Source organism: Sinohyriopsis cumingii, chromosome 1, assembly GCF_028554795.1.
Source record: "Sinohyriopsis cumingii isolate HCF-2022 chromosome 1, ASM2855479v2, whole genome shotgun sequence".
In the NCBI taxonomy this organism is placed as follows: domain Eukaryota; kingdom Metazoa; phylum Mollusca; class Bivalvia; order Unionida; family Unionidae; genus Sinohyriopsis; species Sinohyriopsis cumingii.
In genome coordinates this window covers 66407875-66427662 of record NC_142961.1, presented here as the reverse complement: position 1 = coordinate 66427662, position 19788 = coordinate 66407875, and the positions used below count along the sequence as shown (strand labels likewise).

The 19788-nt window shown below is 34.5% G+C and overlaps 1 protein-coding gene across 4 annotated transcripts in view; it reads right to left on the bottom strand.

Moving 5' to 3' along the window:
* The window catches only part of LOC149807038 (nucleoprotein TPR-like), a 293006-nt gene that overhangs the window by 197752 nt on the left and 75466 nt on the right, over positions 1-19788 (bottom strand). For all 4 annotated transcript variants that reach the window (XM_089960984.1, XM_089960994.1, XM_089961010.1 and 1 more), the window contains exons 23-30: positions 19314-19454; positions 18060-18170; positions 15025-15160; positions 11221-11315; positions 8964-9018; positions 7591-7688; positions 5834-6043; positions 1019-1096 (exon numbers count right to left, since the gene is read on the bottom strand). In XM_089960984.1, coding sequence (XP_089817110.1) covers positions 1019-1096; positions 5834-6043; positions 7591-7688; positions 8964-9018; positions 11221-11315; positions 15025-15160; positions 18060-18170; positions 19314-19454 — 924 coding nt within the window. The remainder of the gene's footprint in view (positions 1-1018; positions 1097-5833; positions 6044-7590; positions 7689-8963; positions 9019-11220; positions 11316-15024; positions 15161-18059; positions 18171-19313; positions 19455-19788) is intronic.

The following is a 19788-nucleotide window of genomic DNA, read 5'->3' as shown; positions in this document are numbered from 1 at the left end:
TTGGATTCTTGCAATGACTACCTCCTCCCTACGCATGGTTCTGTAAGAAGGAGTCCATTCTCCTAGAGTTGGCTTGATTGCATGAAGTTTGTTATTCACGGCATCATTCCATGATGCCTGCCACTTCTGGCGTAAGGACTTTCTGACACTAGGTTTAAAATCAGTGTACAGTATTTTAAAATTAGACGGTTCTTGAGTAAGGGCCATTTTAGCAGCGCGATCAGCTTTTTCGTTACCTTTAATACCAATATGGCTAGGTAACCAACAGTATATTATATCGTGAGAGACACTCATCTCGGTATTTTTGACAAGTATGTTTTTCAATAATGGATTCTCCAGTTTTCTATTGTGTAGTGACTGAAGTACTGATAGTGCGTCAGAGAAGATGATACTGTTTAACATACGTTTGCTTCCTATATGTTGCAGAGCAAGGTCTATTGCTCTGATTTTGGCTGAAAAAATTGATGTTTCATTTGGTAAGCGAACTTGTGTTGTGTGATTTCCACAAATGAAGGCTGCAGCAGCCTTTTCCTCATCCTTTGATCCGTTGGTATAAATTCTTGTGTAGTTTTTAAATTCGGTGAGGAGTTCTTGATAACATTTGTGGAAGACGGAAGGGTTTGTCTCAGATTTTTTTCCATCATGTAGCGTAAAAAGTACTTTTGGTTGTTTAAGTAGCCAGGGTGGTGTTTCGGAGATGGACATTTTCTGAATGAATCTAGCTTTAACTCAATCGCCTAACAAATCAGTTTGGGGAAGGAATCAAGTTTTAAGACAAGCAATCCCCTGATCAGTCTGGGGAAGGAATCTAGCTTTATGGCAGGCAATCCCCTGATAAGAAACCATCTTATTCTGCACCAAAATGATACATTTCCACCATTTTGTCCTCCAGACACAACAACTAGCACTTTAAGGAAACTACCATTTCATTGAAAAAGAGTGGCTTCAAAGGTGGGGAACACTGTTCTTCTCTATCATTTTAAGATACATTCATCTGTTCTTACTGAGTGCTGCATACCTCATTTTCTTGTAGCATCTGCTCAGATTTCTTGGCTTCCTCCTGTACCTTCCACATCTGCTCACTGAAGTTATCAAGCTGTAATATAATCATACAACTCAGCTTTATTTTACAAACATACCATACAGCTGTATTTTACAAACATACCATAGATTTCATTTACAACTCAACTTTATTTTACAATTACACCATTCAGTATTAAAAATATAATCATACTCTTCAGCTTTACCTAAAAATCATACCATTTGGCTTTTATCTTACATTCATACCATTCAGATTTATCTTACATTCATACCATTCAGATTTATCTTACAATCATACCATTCAGATTTATATTACAATCATGCAATTCAGATTTATCTTACAATCATGCCATTCAGATTTATCTTACAATCATACCATTCAGATTTATATTACAATCATGCAATTCAGATTTATCTTAAAATCATACTATTCAGATTTATCTTACAATCATGCAATTCAGATTTATCTTACAATCATACCATTCAGATTTATCTTACAATCATACCATTCAGATTTATATTACAATCATGCAATTCAGATTTATCTTACAATCATACCATTCAGATTTATCTTATAATCTTATGATTCAGATTTATTTTACATTCATACCATTCAGATTTATCTTACAATCATACCATTTAGATTTATATTACAATCATGCAATTCTGATTTATCTTACAATAATACCATTCAGATTTATCTGACAATCATTATCATTCAGATTTATCTTACAATCATGAAAATTCAGATTTATCTTACAATAATACCATTCAGATTTATCTTACAATCATTACCATTCAGATTTATCTTACAACCATACCATTCAGCTTTATTTTAAAATCATACCATTCAAATTTATCTTACAATCATACAATTCAGATTTATCTTACAATCTTACCATTCAGATTTATCTTACAACCATACCATTCAGATTTATCTTACAATCATTACCATTCAAATTTATCTTACAATCTTACCATTCAGATTTATCTTACAATCATTACCATTCAAATTTATCTTGCAATCATTACCATTCAAATTTATCTTACAATCATACAATTCAGATTTATCTTACAATCTTACCATTCAGATTTATCTTACAACCATACCATTCAAATTTATCTTACAATCATAACATTCAGATTTATCTTACAATCATTACCATTCAAATTTATCTTACAATTATACAATTCAGATTTATCTTACAACCATACCATTCAAATTTATCTTACAATCATACAATTCAGATTTATCTTACAATCTTACCATTCAGATTTATCTTACAACCATACCATTCAGATTTATCTTACAATCATTACCATTCAAATTTATCTTACAATCATACAATTCAGATTTATCTTACAATCTTACCATTCAGATTTATCTTACAACCATACCATTCAAATTTATCTTACTATCATACAATTCAGATTTATCTTACAATCTTACCATTCAGATTTATCTTACAACCATACCATTCAGATTTATCTTACAATCATTACCATTCAAATTTATCTTACAATCATACAATTCAGATTTATCTTACAATCTTACCATTCAGATTTATCTTACAACCATACCATTCAAATTTATCTTACAATCATAACATTCAGATTTATCTTACAACCATACCATTCAAATTTATCTTACAATTATACAATTCAGATTTATCTTACAATCATTACCATTCAAATTTATCTTACAATTATACAATTCAGATTTATCTTACAACCATACCATTCAAACTTATTTTACAATTATACAATTCAGATTCAGCTTTATTTTAAAATCACACCATTCAGATTTATCTTACAATCATACAATTCAGATTTATCTTACAACCATACCATTCAGATTTATCTTACAACCATTACCATTCAGATTTATCTTACAATCATGCAATTCAGATTTATCTTACAATCATACAATTCAGATTTATCTTACAATCTTACGATTCAGATTTATCTCACAACCATACCATTCAGATTTATCTTACAATCATGCAATTCAGATTTATCTTACAACCATACCATTCAGATTTATCTTACAACCATACCATTCAGATTTATCTTACAATCATTACCATTCAAATTTATCTTACAATCATACAATTCAGATTTATCTTACAATCTTACCATTCAGATTTATCTTACAACCATACCATTCAAATTTATCTTACAATCATAACATTCAGATTTATCTTACAACCATACCATTCAAATTTATCTTACAATTATTCAGATTTATCTTACAATCATTACCATTCAAATTTATCTTACAATTATACAATTCAGATTTATCTTACAACCATACCATTCAAACTTATTTTACAATTATACAATTCAGATTCAGCTTTATTTTAAAATCACACCATTCAGATTTATCTTACAATCATACAATTCAGATTTATCTTACAACCATACCATTCAGATTTATCTTACAACCATTACCATTCAGATTTATCTTACAATCATGCAATTCAGATTTATCTTACAATCATACAATTCAGATTTATCTTACAATCTTACGATTCAGATTTATCTCACAACCATACCATTCAGATTTATCTTACAATCATGCAATTCAGATTTATCTTACAACCATACCATTCAGATTTATCTTACAACCATACCATTCAGATTTATCTTTACCTTACAATCATACCATTCAGATTTATCTTACAATCATGCCATTCAGATTTATCTTACAATTCAGATTTATCTAACAATCATACCATTCAGCTTGTTAGTCAAGCAAATACTAATTTGCATCTGCAAGAAAATGTAAATATTAAAAACGTTTCTGATAAATAGCGATATGTACAAGGTAAAGTGTAATTTTGTCTCAGCTGCAAGGATGTCATTATATGCCTTGGTAATACATGACCAAACAACACTTGTGCCTCTGCAATAATCACTCTGTTCCTCTTTTTGCCAAATCTACTAACATATTGATGGAGATGGAACATACAGACTTTTGATACAGCTCTGAATATAATCAATGCTTTTATGTCTCCAGTAATCATTGTAAACATTAACTATTATGCTGAAAATGAATTCTAACTAACATGATCAGACAACAAAATATTTGCCTTTCTTAACCAAATTTGTTTGGGTACAATGTCTTGTATCTTTATAACACTGTGAACTTAACTTTCAATCATTCCTATCATAATATCTGGTCATTAATATGGCAAATTTACCCACTGAATTACATACAGATTTCAAATTTCTAACTGCACTGGCTTTCTCAGTAGACTATGGTGTATACAGCATAAAAAGAATCACTGTGGTCATGAAAAAATCTGTGTCATGAGCTAAACATAAATATTTAACCTAATTAGTAAATTGTAAAATTTAGGTCGCAGCCACCTTTTTTGGTAAGGGTATAGTACTAACAGAGATGTATCCAATTATCAAGTTTCAGGATTCAAACATAAACAGCATCCAATAAAGTCTAAACACCAAGTATCAACAATGTCAATGATGCATGAAACACAGGTCACAGTGACCTCATTTTGCAATAAATATGAAGTACTTATCAAGATGCATACCCTCACCATGCTTCACTACTTGGAAGGATAGTATGCATACTACATGCCAAACATTCACGTGGTCATAATTTCAAAAACTTAACCAAAACCTGTAAATAATGAAATATAGGTATTAATGAGCATCTTCTGTCGTAAGGGTATGGTGCTAACATTGATACATGTCATCATCGATTTCATGATTCTACCATGAACAGTACTAAAGCAATGAACATAGAAAATATGACCCAAGTCAGTGATGGGTCAAATATGGGTCATTATAACCTACTTCAGAAATGACAAAGTTGTGCTTATCAAGTTGTATCTCTTCACAAAGTTTCATGATTCAAAATATGACAACAGATATATACCATGCAAAAAAACTACATACCCATATGCTAAATGCAACAACATTACCCAAGACAGTAAATTTGAAAAGTAGATCACAGTAAACCTCTTTTGCGGCACGGGTGTGGTACTAACAGATGTATACAATCATTTAGTGTAACAATTATAGCATGAACAGTGCCTAATAAATAAACTTAAGCAAAATTTAAACCAAATCAGCAAAGCCTGAAATAAGGGTCACAATGATCTACTTGTCTGAGAAAGGTATTCATCAAGATATATCCCATCTTCAAGTTTCATAATTCCAGGTATAAGAAGTATGTATATAGGGTGTAACAGAGTCAATGTGGTCCTGAGTTAAACAAAAACGTAACTTAAGCCAATAAAATACAAAATGCAGGTCACAGCGACCTTCCTTTCTTGCTTGGGTATGGTGATTCTACCATAAACAGAGCAAGAGACATAAACTTAGACAACAAACTTCAACCAAAGTTGGTGAAGCATGTAGCATGGGTTTGATGTTACGAAGATGCATCCTTTCATAAAGTTAATCATTAACACAATAACAGGAATACAATAGGAGTAAAACTAACTCTCCTAGAGGATAGCTAAAAAGGATGAGGATGTACCAGAACACTAATCACATACTTTCTCTTCAAGTTAATTTATAATACATTCTACACTGCAAATATGACATAGTTCTGCCTCTAATTTTCACTTTTAATGCTATAAAACAATTCTTATGAGCCATGATTTTCTGCCTCTTTGAAAATGTAATGAATCTGCAGTTCCCAATATAGTCAAACTGGCCTGGCAGGTTACCCCTCCTGAATCACTATGTAAGCAACTTTTTCTAGGCCCCAAGAACCAAATTGATACATTTAAGAAATGCAATGTCCATCATCTTTGTGTACCTTTTTCTTAACTGTGGTAAGTGACTCCATGGTGGCAGCATGTAGTATCACTTCCCGCTGGTATTTGTCTTGTGACTCGGCTGCTATTCTGCTCTGTTCCTCACACTGTTGCAGTGCAAGCTGTTCCCTTGAAATAGCGGACTCACGTCGCTCAACAGCCTCGTGGATTTCATGCTGTAGACTAGCAAGCTGATTACGGAGTTCAGCCAACTGATTATAAAAAATCCATTGGCATATCGTAAAATTTGGTGGGGTTTTCAAAGTAATATTACACAGGAAAAAATTGCTAATAATGATCTAATTTGAAAAACCCTTATTTATTCAAAGAAAGTATAATCTGTGGCTTTCCAAAACTGAACCAGACTGTAATCAATGATCACATGGCTCACCTCTACTGACTAGGCTCCAGTTGCCACTGTAAACATTATCATAAAAAAACAAATTCAGACTAAATTAATCTGGCTTCCTTTTCTAACTAAAGATATTTTTGCAATCTTTTAGCTTTAACATTTTAAGTTTTAATCATTTTAAGATTTCAAATGTTAACTTTTAATTAGCGCTAGGGGGCGCTCACTAGTTATTATGTACTTTTGAGAGAGTGACTTACATAAGGTGAAGTTGTTTGCATTTGAAAACATGCACAACAGAGAGAATGTTGGCATAACTCTACGCTACTTTGATGTAATGTGGCTGACGTTTCTTTGGATATTGTATTTATGGAAATCGTACATGATCTAAGCACACTGCTAACTAAAATGACTGCTCCCTTGTGCTAAAAGAATCAACCTGAATTAGTCTAAAGTACACTATCTTTAGCATCTATTAAAATAGGGAAAATGAATTTTGCCCAACTAGACAAAACCAGCTTATGAAAGTGCAATGGATGAATTACCAAATACATAAAACATAAAAAAAAGTTATTGGTTCTTTTTTTACAATTTACCTTTGAAGTCCAGGAAGTGAAAATGACCAAGCGAAGCTAGCAGATTTTTGAAAGGTGCACATCTGGAGTAAGGCCAAACTGTGTACTCTATAACCCATATTACACCCATCAATCATACACCAAAATAAAGAGAATTAAAGGTTCTTTGAACAATACGTAAGAAATACAAGGTTCTTTTATAAAGAGCCAGTATAACCAGTGAGGACACCAGGGGATATTCTTCTTCTTTAAAATTCTAAACCTATGCAAAATGCGAAACTGTAGAGCACCACCATATACCACTTACCTATAGACTTGCCAACCCTAACAAGACCTCAGCAGAACAGTCACTTTTTTTTTACTCAACTTTTCTAAAAATTCTGGCTAAGTTACATTTCAGTTAATATGCTTTGGTTAAACAGTTTTAGGTCAAACTGATGAAAATTATCCAGTTGTTTGATGATCACTCCAATCTACATGGACCAACTTTTTATTTTCATGGTCTAATTTAAATTCCTATACCCTCCCTCTTTGATATATTCATCAAACTGAATCTCAATTTTAAAAAAGTATGTAATGATCCAAGATTATGAGAGAACCTTCAACCTGGCATACACTAACTTCAATGAGGATTGTTAGGTTTGCAGACTAAATCTAATAAATTCAAATCATGGTAACAGCCTAACAGAACTATATTTAACCCAAAAACATTTTTTAAAGTTTGTGTAACAAACAGCATTGGGGATTTCATGATGGTAAGCTACTAAAGTTACTTAAGTTTTAGAATAGTATTACTTCGTTGATAAACTTCGACATACACAACAAAGAAGCTTACATTTTGGTGATTCTGTTCCGTTATTTTGATGTTCTCATTTAACATATCCTGCCGCTCCTTTTCAAGCATTTCAACACGCTCAAGCAGCCTCTGTCTCTCTGATAAAGAAAGAACTTCTGTCAAAGGCAACACTAAAACAAGCAGTACAACTTAACTGTAACAATACTTCTGCAAATCATAACTTCCCCTCATACCTAGATACAACTCTCTTTAATATAAATCATACCTAATGTAAGTGTTTAAAACTAAAGATAAAAATTATAACTTCTTTTCTACTGGTTTGTAATGCAGAAATGTTTCTTTAGAGCATAACTGGGAATGTATAAATACTGATGCATTATAAAAGGAGCAATTAAATGTTCAAGAGAAGCAGAACCTTACATGAGAGCTCATTAAAAATGAAATTCATAAAATGAGTTGAACAATTGCCAGCCTTGGTAAAGAAAAGACTGCAAATAATTTCATTTGAAAATTGCACAAATGTATAATTCTATTTATCACATGATGAAAAATAATGATTTTCTTAATAAAACAACTTTAAGGTACATTCCTTGCTTGTTTTCAAGAATTCTAAGCTACATTTCAAAATTAACCCGACACATACTAATAATGGTTCTTTGGGTTATGACTGATTGTGACATCATGAGGTGTTATTACATGTCTTACACATCTGAAAATTATGATATGGCTAGATTAACATATATAACACTGTAGTCAAGTGATAAGCAAATAAACTGATCTTGCTAGTACAGAAAATTTGCCAAGAAAACTGGTATATCAGGAAAACAGTGATATGTCAAACTGTTACTGTGTTTAAAGATGGATTTTTTTTGGAAATGAATAAATCAGCAGAAGTTCAAACATCAGAGGAAACTAAATGCAATCATGCATAAATTCATTTAATGGTGAATATTACCAAAAATTACTCCAATGCATATAATTAATAAGGTGATTTGTGCACCCCCCCAAACAAATCTTTAATTAATCATCAACAACAAAACATGCATTACAGTTTATAAGAAAGTCATACTGCTATTTATCACATTATCTGCTGCAATCTAAACAGAAGCAATTTACAGACCAAGGATGACAACTATGTTACAACCTAAACAGAAGTAATTTAGAGTCCAAGGATGACAACTATGTTACAACCTAAACAGGAGTAATTTACAGTCCAAGGATGACAACTGTGTTATAACATAAACGGGAGTAATTTACAGTCCAAGGATAACAACTGTGTTACAACCTTAACAGGAGTAATTTATAGTCCATGACTGGTAACATTTCTGTGAAATTATTTCTGTTAAATTCCTTATGACAATATTTGTTAAGTTCATCACCATACATGGCCATTTATCTTATTTACACCTCACCTTCTGAAAATTCCTTCACTTTCGCTTCCAGATCTTCTTGCAATCTTTTTGTTGCCTAAACAAGAGGAAAAACATAAATGTCAACAATATGAAGAGAAAAGAATTCAGAAATGAATAAGACAGCATCCAACTGGAAGCCTGGATGGTCAAGGGTAATTACTTTATGCTCCCACCATAGTACTGCAAGGGCATAGCTGCCAACCCTCCAGGCTCGCAATTAGTGAAAACGGATAACAATTAGTGAATTTTGACATGATGGTCAAGGGTAATTACTTTATGCTCCCACAATAGTACTGCAAGGGGGATGTGAAACTTCAAAATAAAACTTGACCTGGAAATGATAAACACCCAACACAAAAAGCTAATTCTCCTGATCATAACCTTTAAATACAGCTGGAAAAGAATCTGGAACTAAACTAATAGAGGCTAAAATCTAACTCAACACCAATTATAGGTATAAAAAGTATGCAAATGGTAGGGACTAAGTTAATATTTTGTACACAAACAAATATGATTTTAAATATCATTTTTGGTATTGATCATCTGTGACCATTTCTCACCTTATGGAATATCGTAGAGAATTATAACGAAAAAAACTATGGCAAACTGTGACACAACTTGCCATCTTGAGTCTCATGACAAATTATTTATCATTGCACAGATATGAGGCAGTTTCTTTTCATTCTGAACTGATTATTTTATATCTAGGATGTGCCAGCCTGAATATTGATTATTTCACATTCGGAATGTCCCAGCCTGAATATTAATTATTTTACATTTAGGATGTGCCAGACTGAATACTGATTATTTTACACTCAGAATGTGTCAGCCTGAATATTAATTATTTTACATTTAGGATGTGCCAATCTGAATACTGATTATTTTACATTTAGGATGTGCCAGCATGAATAATATTTATTTTACAGTTAGGATGTGCCAGTCTGCAGGGGCCCCGAATGGCTAAGTGGCCTAAAGTGCTCACCTTTAAGGATCATTGCCATCTCACCTCTGTCTGCGTAGGTATGAGTCCCAGGTTCAGCCAATGTGGGTAGGTGAGAAAGCCTGCCTGTAGCTTCTCATGTGCCAGCCTGCATATTATTTTACATTTAGGATGTGCCAGCCTGCATATTATTTTATATTTAGGATGTACCAGCCTGAATATTGATTATTTAACATTTAGGATGTGCCAGCCTGCATGTTATTTTACACTTAGGATGTGCCCGCCTGAATATTAATTTTTACATTTAGGATGTGCCAATCTGAATACCAATTATTTTACATTTAGGATGTGACAGCCTGAATATCGATTATTTTACATTAAGGATGTGCTAATCTGAATACCGATTATTTTACATTTAGGATGTGCCAGACTGAATAATATTTATTTTATAGTTAGGATGTGACAGCCTGAATATCAATTATTTTACATTTAGGATGTGCCAATCTGAACACCGATTATTTTACATTTAGGATGTGCCAGCATGAATAATGATTATTTTACAGTTAGGATGTGCCAGTCTGCAGGGGCCCCGAAAGGCCAAGTGGCCTAAAGTACTCACCATTATGGATCATTGCCATCTCACCTCTGTCTGCGTAGGTATGAGTCTCAGGTTCAGCCAATGTGGGTATGTGAGAAAGCCTGCCTGTAGCTTCTCATGGTGCGGTGGTTCTTTCCGGGGTTTTCCCAGGTTCTTCCTCCACCATTAATACTGGCCACTATGTACAGCCTATTTTGTGCTGAAAAATGGTGTTAAACCCTACAACAAGAAGAAGCCTGCATATTGTAAGAGGTGACCAATGGAGGCTTGAACTGCAGTGCTGACTGGCTAGCATGCCTGACTTGTGTCTGTTCCCACCATCAGATCAGCCCAGTCAACAACCATGACATGTCCTTGGGCAAGGCATGGTACTCAAATTGCCTCAGCACTTATTACATACAAGTGTTGCTGTGATGTAAAACACCAAACCAAAGCAAAACTAGGATGTCAAATATTGCAAGAACACGATTTCTGCATGATGGGTCATTATGGAATCGTAGAACAATGTATATTATGTAACTGTTAAACTCTCAAGCACAGTTTAACACAAAACATTAACAATATCAAACACAAAAATTCCCTTGCCATCAGAAAACTGAAAGTTAAATGTCTGCTTTCTGCTAATACAAACAAAACACCTATTTTAGCTTCAAGTGTTGCTAATATTTAAATCAAAAAAGAGAATGTGTACGAACAGCTGGAAGTTCCTCTGCACTTACCTCGCTATGTTCTGCAAGACTCTGCTGAATGGTGTCGGCCTGATTCTTGTACTCTTCTGCATGTTCTCGAGATTTCTGAATTTGACTCTGCAGGCCTGGATCAGATACAAACAATTAACCACAGGAAAAAATTGTTAATAAAACTAAAGGAACACATTGTTAATAAAATTCCGATTCCCCTAACTGTGAGATACTATATTTAGCTGTGGAAACTATGTACACGAGTTATAATTAGGACCCAAATCTACTGTGGAATAATGTGTCAGCAAGTTACAGCCTTCACTGCTCCCTAGGTAATACATACAGGGTAGACACTGACCTGCACTGTATGTTGTAAAAGACCCAAATCTACTGTGGAATAATGTGTCAGAAAGTTACAGCCTTCACTGCTCCCTAGGTAATACATACAGGGTAGACACTGACCTGCACTGTATGTTGTAAAAGACCCAAATCTACTGTGGAATAATGTGCCAGCAAGTTACAGCCTTCACTGCTCCCTCAGTAATACATACAGGGTAGACACTGACCTGCACTGTATGTTGTAAAAGACCCAAATCTACTGTGGAATAATGTGCCAGCAAGTTACAGCCTTCACTGCTCCCTAGGTAATACATACAGGGTAGACACTGACCTGCACTGTATGTTGTAAAAGACCCAAATCTACTGTGGAATAATGTGTCAGAAAGTTACAGCCTTCACTGCTCCCTAGGTAATACATACAGGGTAGACACTGACCTGCACTGTATGTTGTAAAAGACCCAAATCTACTGTGGAATAATGTGTCAGCAAGTTACAGCCTTCACTGCTCCCTAGGTAATACATACAGGGTAGACACTGACCTGCACTGTATGTTGTAAAAGACCCAAATCTACTGTGGAATAATGTGTCAGAAAGTTACAGCCTTCACTGCTCCCTAGGTAATACATACAGGGTAGACACTGACCTGCACTGTATGTTGTAAAAGACCCAAATCTACTGTGGAATAATGTGTCAGCAAGTTACAGCCTTCACTGCTCCCTAGGTAATACATACAGGGTAGACACTGACCTGCACTGTATGTTGTAAAAGACCCAAATCTACTGTGGAATAATGTGCCAGCAAGTTACAGCCTTCACTGCTCCCTCAGTAATACATACAGGGTAGACACTGACCTGCACTGTATGTTGTAAAAGACCCAAATCTACTGTGGAATAATGTGCCAGCAAGTTACAGCCTTCACTGCTCCCTAGGTAATACATACAGGGTAGACACTGACCTGCACTGTATGTTGTAAAAGACCCAAATCTACTGTGGAATAATGTGTCAGAAAGTTACAGCCTTCACTGCTCCCTAGGTAATACATACAGGGTAGACACTGACCTGCACTGTATGTTGTAAAAGACCCAAATCTACTGTGGAATAATGTGCCAGCAAGTTACAGCCTTCACTGCTCCCTCAGTAATACATACAGGGTAGACACTGACCTGCACTGTATGTTGTAAAAGACCCAAATCTACTGTGGAATAATGTGCCAGCAAGTTACAGCCTTCACTGCTCCCTCAGTAATACATACAGGGTAGACACTGACCTGCACTGTATGTTGTAAAAGACCCAAATCTACTGTGGAATAATGTGTCAGCAAGTTACAGCCTTCACTGCTCCCTAGGTAATACATACAGGGTAGACACTGACCTGCACTGTATGTTGTAAAAGACCCAAATCTACTGTGGAATAATGTGTCAGCAAGTTACAGCCTTCACTGCTCCCTAGGTAATACATACAGGGTAGACACTGACCTGCACTGTATGTTGTAAAAGACCCAAATCTACTGTGGAATAATGTGCCAGCAAGTTACAGCCTTCACTGCTCCCTCAGTAATACATACAGGGTAGACACTGACCTGCACTGTATGTTGTAAAAGACCCAAATCTACTGTGGAATAATGTGCCAGCAAGTTACAGCCTTCACTGCTCCCTCAGTAATACATACAGGGTAGACACTGACCTGCACTGTATGTTGTAAAAGACCCAAATCTACTGTGGAATAATGTGCCAGCAAGTTACAGCCTTCACTGCTCCCTCGGTAATACATACAGGGTAGACACTGACCTGCACTGTATGTTGTAAAAGACCCAAATCTACTGTGGAATAATGTGCCAGAAAGTTACAGCCTTCACTGCTCCCTAGGTAATACATACAGGGTAGACACTGACCTGCACTGTATGTTGTAAAAGACCCAAATCTACTGTGGAATAATGTGCCAGCAAGTTACAGCCTTCACTGCTCCCTCGGTAATACATACAGGGTAGACACTGACCTGCACTGTATGTTGTAAAAGACCCAAATCTACTGTGGAATAATGTGCCAGAAAGTTACAGCCTTCATTGCTCCCTAGGTAATACATACAGGGTAGACACTGACCTGCACTGTATGTTGTAAAAGACCCAAATCTACTGTGGAATAATGTGCCAGCAAGTTACAGCCTTCACTGCTCCCTAGGTAATACATACAGGGTAGACACTGACCTGCACTGTATGTTGTAAAAGACCTACACTGTCTGGATCGTTTTTAGAGTGTCCTATATTGACTGTAAACTGTTCATTTTATGAGCAAATAACAAAGTAGCCAAATGTACATAAAGTGACTCTTTCAGTGAGTACACTGTACAAGGCTGAAGGTTACCATGGACAGTGATAAAGGCTACACTATATAGTTAATGGCTACCCTGTAAAGTGACAAAGATTAACCCATACAGAGAAAAAGGCTACGCTATATAGTGATAAAAGGCTATGCTATACAGTGACACAGCCTGCCATGTACAGCGATAAAAGCTACCCTTTACAGTGATACAGCCCACCATATATAGTGATAAATTCTACACTGTACAGTGATAAAGACTACTCTGTACAGTGGTAAAGTATCACTATGCTACCATGTATAGTGATAAAGCTATACTGTATTGTGATAACTGGCTATAAAGTGATAAAGTATGTACCTCTTACTTTCATTATGACAAAGTGTTTTCATATTAATACCAAAATAAAATGTTTAATTATTCACATGTATTCCAGAAAAGGTCATAATTGGGTAGTAAAAGACTCATTCTATTCAAGTGGTTGAAAATGTTTGAAAATCCATGGCTATCTCTGGGAAATAAACTTTAAAAAGCTGGTTGCCCAGCAGATTTCTCTAGCCTAGTAAATTAATGTGGTCACCTAAAAAGATCTGCTGCTTTATAAAAATTATTGAAGAACTCATCAGCACCAATCCATTTTCTAAACAGACCATCTCTATAAATGAAAAGTTACATATCATAAGAAAATCTTCATTATCTCATCTTTAAATCAGAATAGTTATGAATTGTATTTATCCATAGGTTATCATAACTCCAACCTCAGGATTGACATAATCAACAGCAATTCCTTCAATCATGGTCACTTGGAGTTTCTTTACAAGTAACTTCAGGAAATATAACGAAAATGAAGGATACTGCTCTGATGCTGTTCCCATGGTGATGAGTCTAAGCCCCTTTTCAAACATTCTTGAAAGAAAACAACCATCTAGGAAATAACCTATTGAATATACTTGCTTTCAAGTCAGGTCCAACTGCAAACAACATAGATCCTGATCTGCCTTCAAATAATGCACTGGCATATCAGAGTTTGGTTTGTTGTACTGATTACTTTACAAAGTGCATAGACAAAGATCTACTGGCACATTATGTGCTGGCAAGGCTGGGTCTATGCAGTTTGCAGTTGGATCTGACTTATAAAAAGTACCCAACAGTACAGCATATAATTCTGAGCATCAGTAAAACATGACTTACTCTGTATCTTGGCTTTGTGTTCTTCCAACAGGGAGTTAAGATATTTGACATGCTCACTGTCATCTTTCTCTTCCTCAGGTGTGATGGTTGCTAATCTGGACTCTGCCGTAGCCAGTGTAGATTCTGCTACTTTTAGCTACAAAGGAAATGTAGTACTACCACTAATAATAATAGTATCCCTTATTTATCCAGGGTGGCATAATTAGCTAATAGCTAATTTACATTATGGCCCTTTAATTAAAACAAATATATGTGTCATTAATAAATCTACAATGTTAGCAGCTTCTGCGTCTGACAGAGAAACAAATATAACTCTTACAAGGTTAACATACTATTATCACAAAGTTGCATCACAACTACCATTTACAAATGTTAAATGATTATAAAACCAGGATTGCTGATTAATATATGTACAGAAGTATATTTTCTTAAATTATGAACATTAGGTGATTGTTTGATATCATGCTGGAATCAATTCCTTAAAAATTGTACAAGTGTATGTAAAAGATTTCTTAAAATACTCTGTAGAAACGTTTGGTATATATAAATCAAAACTTAAAATACTCTGTGCAAACATTTTGTATATATAAATCAAAAATTAAAAACCTTAAGATACTTGGGTGTTGAACTACTTAACGGCCTTGAAAAAGAGAACAGCTTTTGTAAACTAATACAATCCTTGAAAGACAGGCATCCATGTAAGAGTGTTGGAAAGATATGATGTAGGTGTTAAAATATCCTTGATATCTAAGATTACCATGGCTGTTCATTTCTATACACTGTAGTCTCTTCATGTAAGAAATTTTGGATTTGCCCACACATTACCGCAGTATATATGTGAAAAAAAACTACTTTTTGTATCAACTTATCCAACATAAAAAACTCTTTTTTAAAATTCCTATTTTCTTAGATATTTTCGGGTAGATTGTACCATTCACTTCTAATTGTCTACTACATACTTCTAATTGTCTACTAAATACTTCTAATTGTCTACTAAAGACTTCTAATTGTCTACATACTTTTATTTGTCTACTTCATACTTCTAATTGTCTACTTCATACTTCTAATTGTCTAATAAATATTTCTAATTGTCTACTACAGACTTCTAATTGTCTACATACTTATAATTGTCTACATATGCCTGGTTGTTGTGATGATCAGGTAAGCATTAACTAGGATTTCTGTATATGTAAGCTGATTTCAATTGTAAATCTTCATATAGTTTGTTCCCAGCAATGCTAAAATCTTTATAGCTAAGATATTGTGATCTGCATACAAATATACATAAACAAATATTTCAGGCACTTTGTAAAATCATTGATATTTATCTATGACAAAGGAACCCAACAGTGGCCCTTTTCAGTTACAACAAAGATGCATCCAATAACCAAGTTTCATGATTAAACAAAGACAGCAATCAATAAATAAAATTTAAACACAAAATTTCATAGATACGTGAAATTTAGGTCACAAAGACATCTTTTTGAAATGATTTATAGTACTTATCAAGATTTATAGTACTTATCATGATGCATTCTCCACACCAAGATTCACAATTCTACAAAGTTTTTGCATCCAACTTTAGACCACGAGTTTTTGCATTTTAGATTAATTCCAAAACACATATGGTCATTAGCTAAATGCCAAAATGTATTGACAGTCAGTCTGTTGTAAGTATTGCATACTAACAGATAATGCATAACCTAAATTTCATGAAACGATGTGTGTGTGTGCGTGTCTGTGTCTGAGTGTTTGTGATTTGGATTTTTAACATAGCTTTAACAATTTTTCAGTCATATCATTCATGAAAGTAACATGAGCCTGTAAAATGAACGTTAAATATAAAACTGAACCCAAATCACTGAAGCACAAAATATGGAACATAATGACTGACTATTGAAATAAGGCAGAACTGTTCAAGATGCATACCCTCAACAAGTTTCATGAATCTGGGTAGAACTTATAAAATGTGAAATGTAGGTCACAGTGACTTATCTTTTTTGGTAATGGTGTGGTACTATAAAAAGATACATACAATCATATAGTTTTATGATTCTTGCATTAACAGAGCTTGCAAAAGGAAACTGAACAAAATTTGGCCAAATTCAGTTAAGTATGAAATATGGGTTACACTAACCTACTTTGTGACGAGTGTATTAAACTTGTTAAGAAGCAATCTCTCACCAAGTTTCATGATTCCATGTATAACAGTATGCTTACAAAAAAACTAAGCTAACTGCAATAAATATACTGTAAATGACATATTATACCCCACCGTGTGTTAAGTCTCCTACACTGGCATTTTTAACACTAAATTTAATATGCAGAATCCATTTTTTTTAATCAGCCATCAAAATAGTTTTATCAAGGTCTTAATCTAGGGCTTTTTGTGTGCAAAAAGTAGTTATAACGTTAAAATAACCATGATATTTGACCTCAAAAGCAACAGGGCTCTTTCATACTCTAAGTGCAAGCCCTCCAAAATCTAGGGTCAAGGTCTGTGGTCTAAAACTAAAGTTATTATTTAAAAAACATTCTCCTTCTTTCAGTCATAATGATAACTAACCTTTATCTTCTGATTCCAAATTTTATAGCTTCTTTCTTAAAACAATTGTCATCTACAAAGCCTAATCAAAGTCTGTGATGTAGAATTAATGCTATTGTACAGAAACCATTTTCCTTCCTTTTGACCTTGACCTTTGGACTTCAAAATGGAGAGGCTTTTTCTTCCTTAACTGATGTCCAAGACATACACAAAGATTGGCTCAGGTATGTGACTAATAATTTATTTCTGCATAAACCATTTTTCTTTTAGTTAATGACCTTTTGACCCCCAAGAGTGATATGGTTCTTCTCTATCCAAACACGAACTATCCACAAAGTTTGGCAGCTGTTAATGATGGAGAACATCGGTTATTGTACATAAACATGTTTTTTCTCTTTTTGGCCTGTGACCATGACTGTTTAAACCCAAGAAAAGACTTCTTTAAACTAAGTGTAAGCATGTGTGCTACCACGCACTAACCATATCCTACCTGTAGTTTGAGTTCTTCACTTGCCATTGTTGCCTCAGTCAATTTATCTTTGGTCTGTTGATGCTGACTCAGCTCAAGGTCCACCTGCTGTCTCAATGTCTGCACTTGTTTCTAATACAATGAAAACAGAGCCAAGACCTTATTCCTCTCATGGGTAATGAATAAACAAAAGACACAAATAGGGACAGCTTTTAAAACCAATGTTCTCAGCAAACTATCACTCCCTTTCCAGTCCAAGTATACGGTTTCTGTGAAAAGCATTTAAAAGATGATAAAAATTATTTTGTATATGAAGATTATCTAGTGAATTGCCTTTCCCTGGTAGTTTCCAATACAATTTTATTTTCGCCAAAAATTAAAACAACTGGACATAAAACTCTTCAGACAATAATGAATATGGTCACTAATCTTTTAAGTAGAAAAAAGTGAATTATGTGAGTGCAGGGCAAAAAGATATAACAATGTTTTTCTTCAATACAATCCTATACACATCACTGCAATACCAAGAAGATTCCAACAAGTGCAGAGTCTTTTCTATTACAGAATGTTTTACAGTGGGATACACCAGATCAATGTCAGTATATCCAAACACATCTATAAAAGGTTACAGTACTATAGCTATCAATTTGCTTTTCTCTCTCTTCCTATTAACAAAGATTCACAATTTCAGTGTCTCTGTGCTACACTGCTGCATTTTTTATCTACTATTTCACACCTCAGCATCACCACATGCTTTTAACATACTTCACACATAGGCACAGTAAACTGCTTGTATAAAAACATACACTATACTGTGTGCGAAGCACGTTACAGGCAACTGTATCTTGCACAAAATGATACACAATACTATGTGTGAAGCATGTTACAGGCATCTGCAGCAACTGCCATTTCTGGAAATGAACAGAACAATTATAAATTGCACGCTAAATGTCTTCCATTTGAAAACTAATGACATTGAAACTTTTGGTGCCAAACTGACCAGTCCAATATCACATTACACCAACAGAAACCAGAATTGTTACTGGTATGCAGTTCATTTCCAAGCACATACTACAGTCCATTCCAAATGGTGTGCTAGTGCGCCAGACCCGCAGCCAAAATATTCAAAGGTATTGTTCAAACTCCAGAATGTGGAAAAATGACAAGACTCCCAAAATGACAATTCCAATCACAATATTCTGTGAAAATGAGGAATGGTCACAATACTACAATATCAGATGAATAAACTGTGTATTTAATAGATGGAGATCTTACCTCCAGGTGCTGAATCTCTGTCTTATGCTGCCGCTCCTCAGTTTCCAACCGTCGATTCAGTAATGTAGTGGTTCGCTCTAATGTCTCAATTTGTCGGTTAAGGCGACTCTTAGTCTCAAAGTCAGACCTCTCCAAATTATTCTAAATTGGTGTAGAAAAAGATTTTGAAACAATTTATACACTTAATCCAACTTTATTTACTTTTTTATAACCAGGCATGCTGCCTTCATTTTGCTTTCAACTTGTAATTAACAGCATCTATTGCTAATCTTTTATGTAAAATTACTGTCATCATGAATTTTTATTCTATTTTGATAAGCTGTCAGCTGTGTTCTCTTTCAAAAGAATCTGATCCCGTTTAGGTGTGAACAAGAACATATGAACTACAAGGATTGTTTTCTCAGATATGTCTTATTGTTTACATGTACAGTCAGTACGTTTACAAGAACCAAAAATGTCCACCTGGAAGAATGTA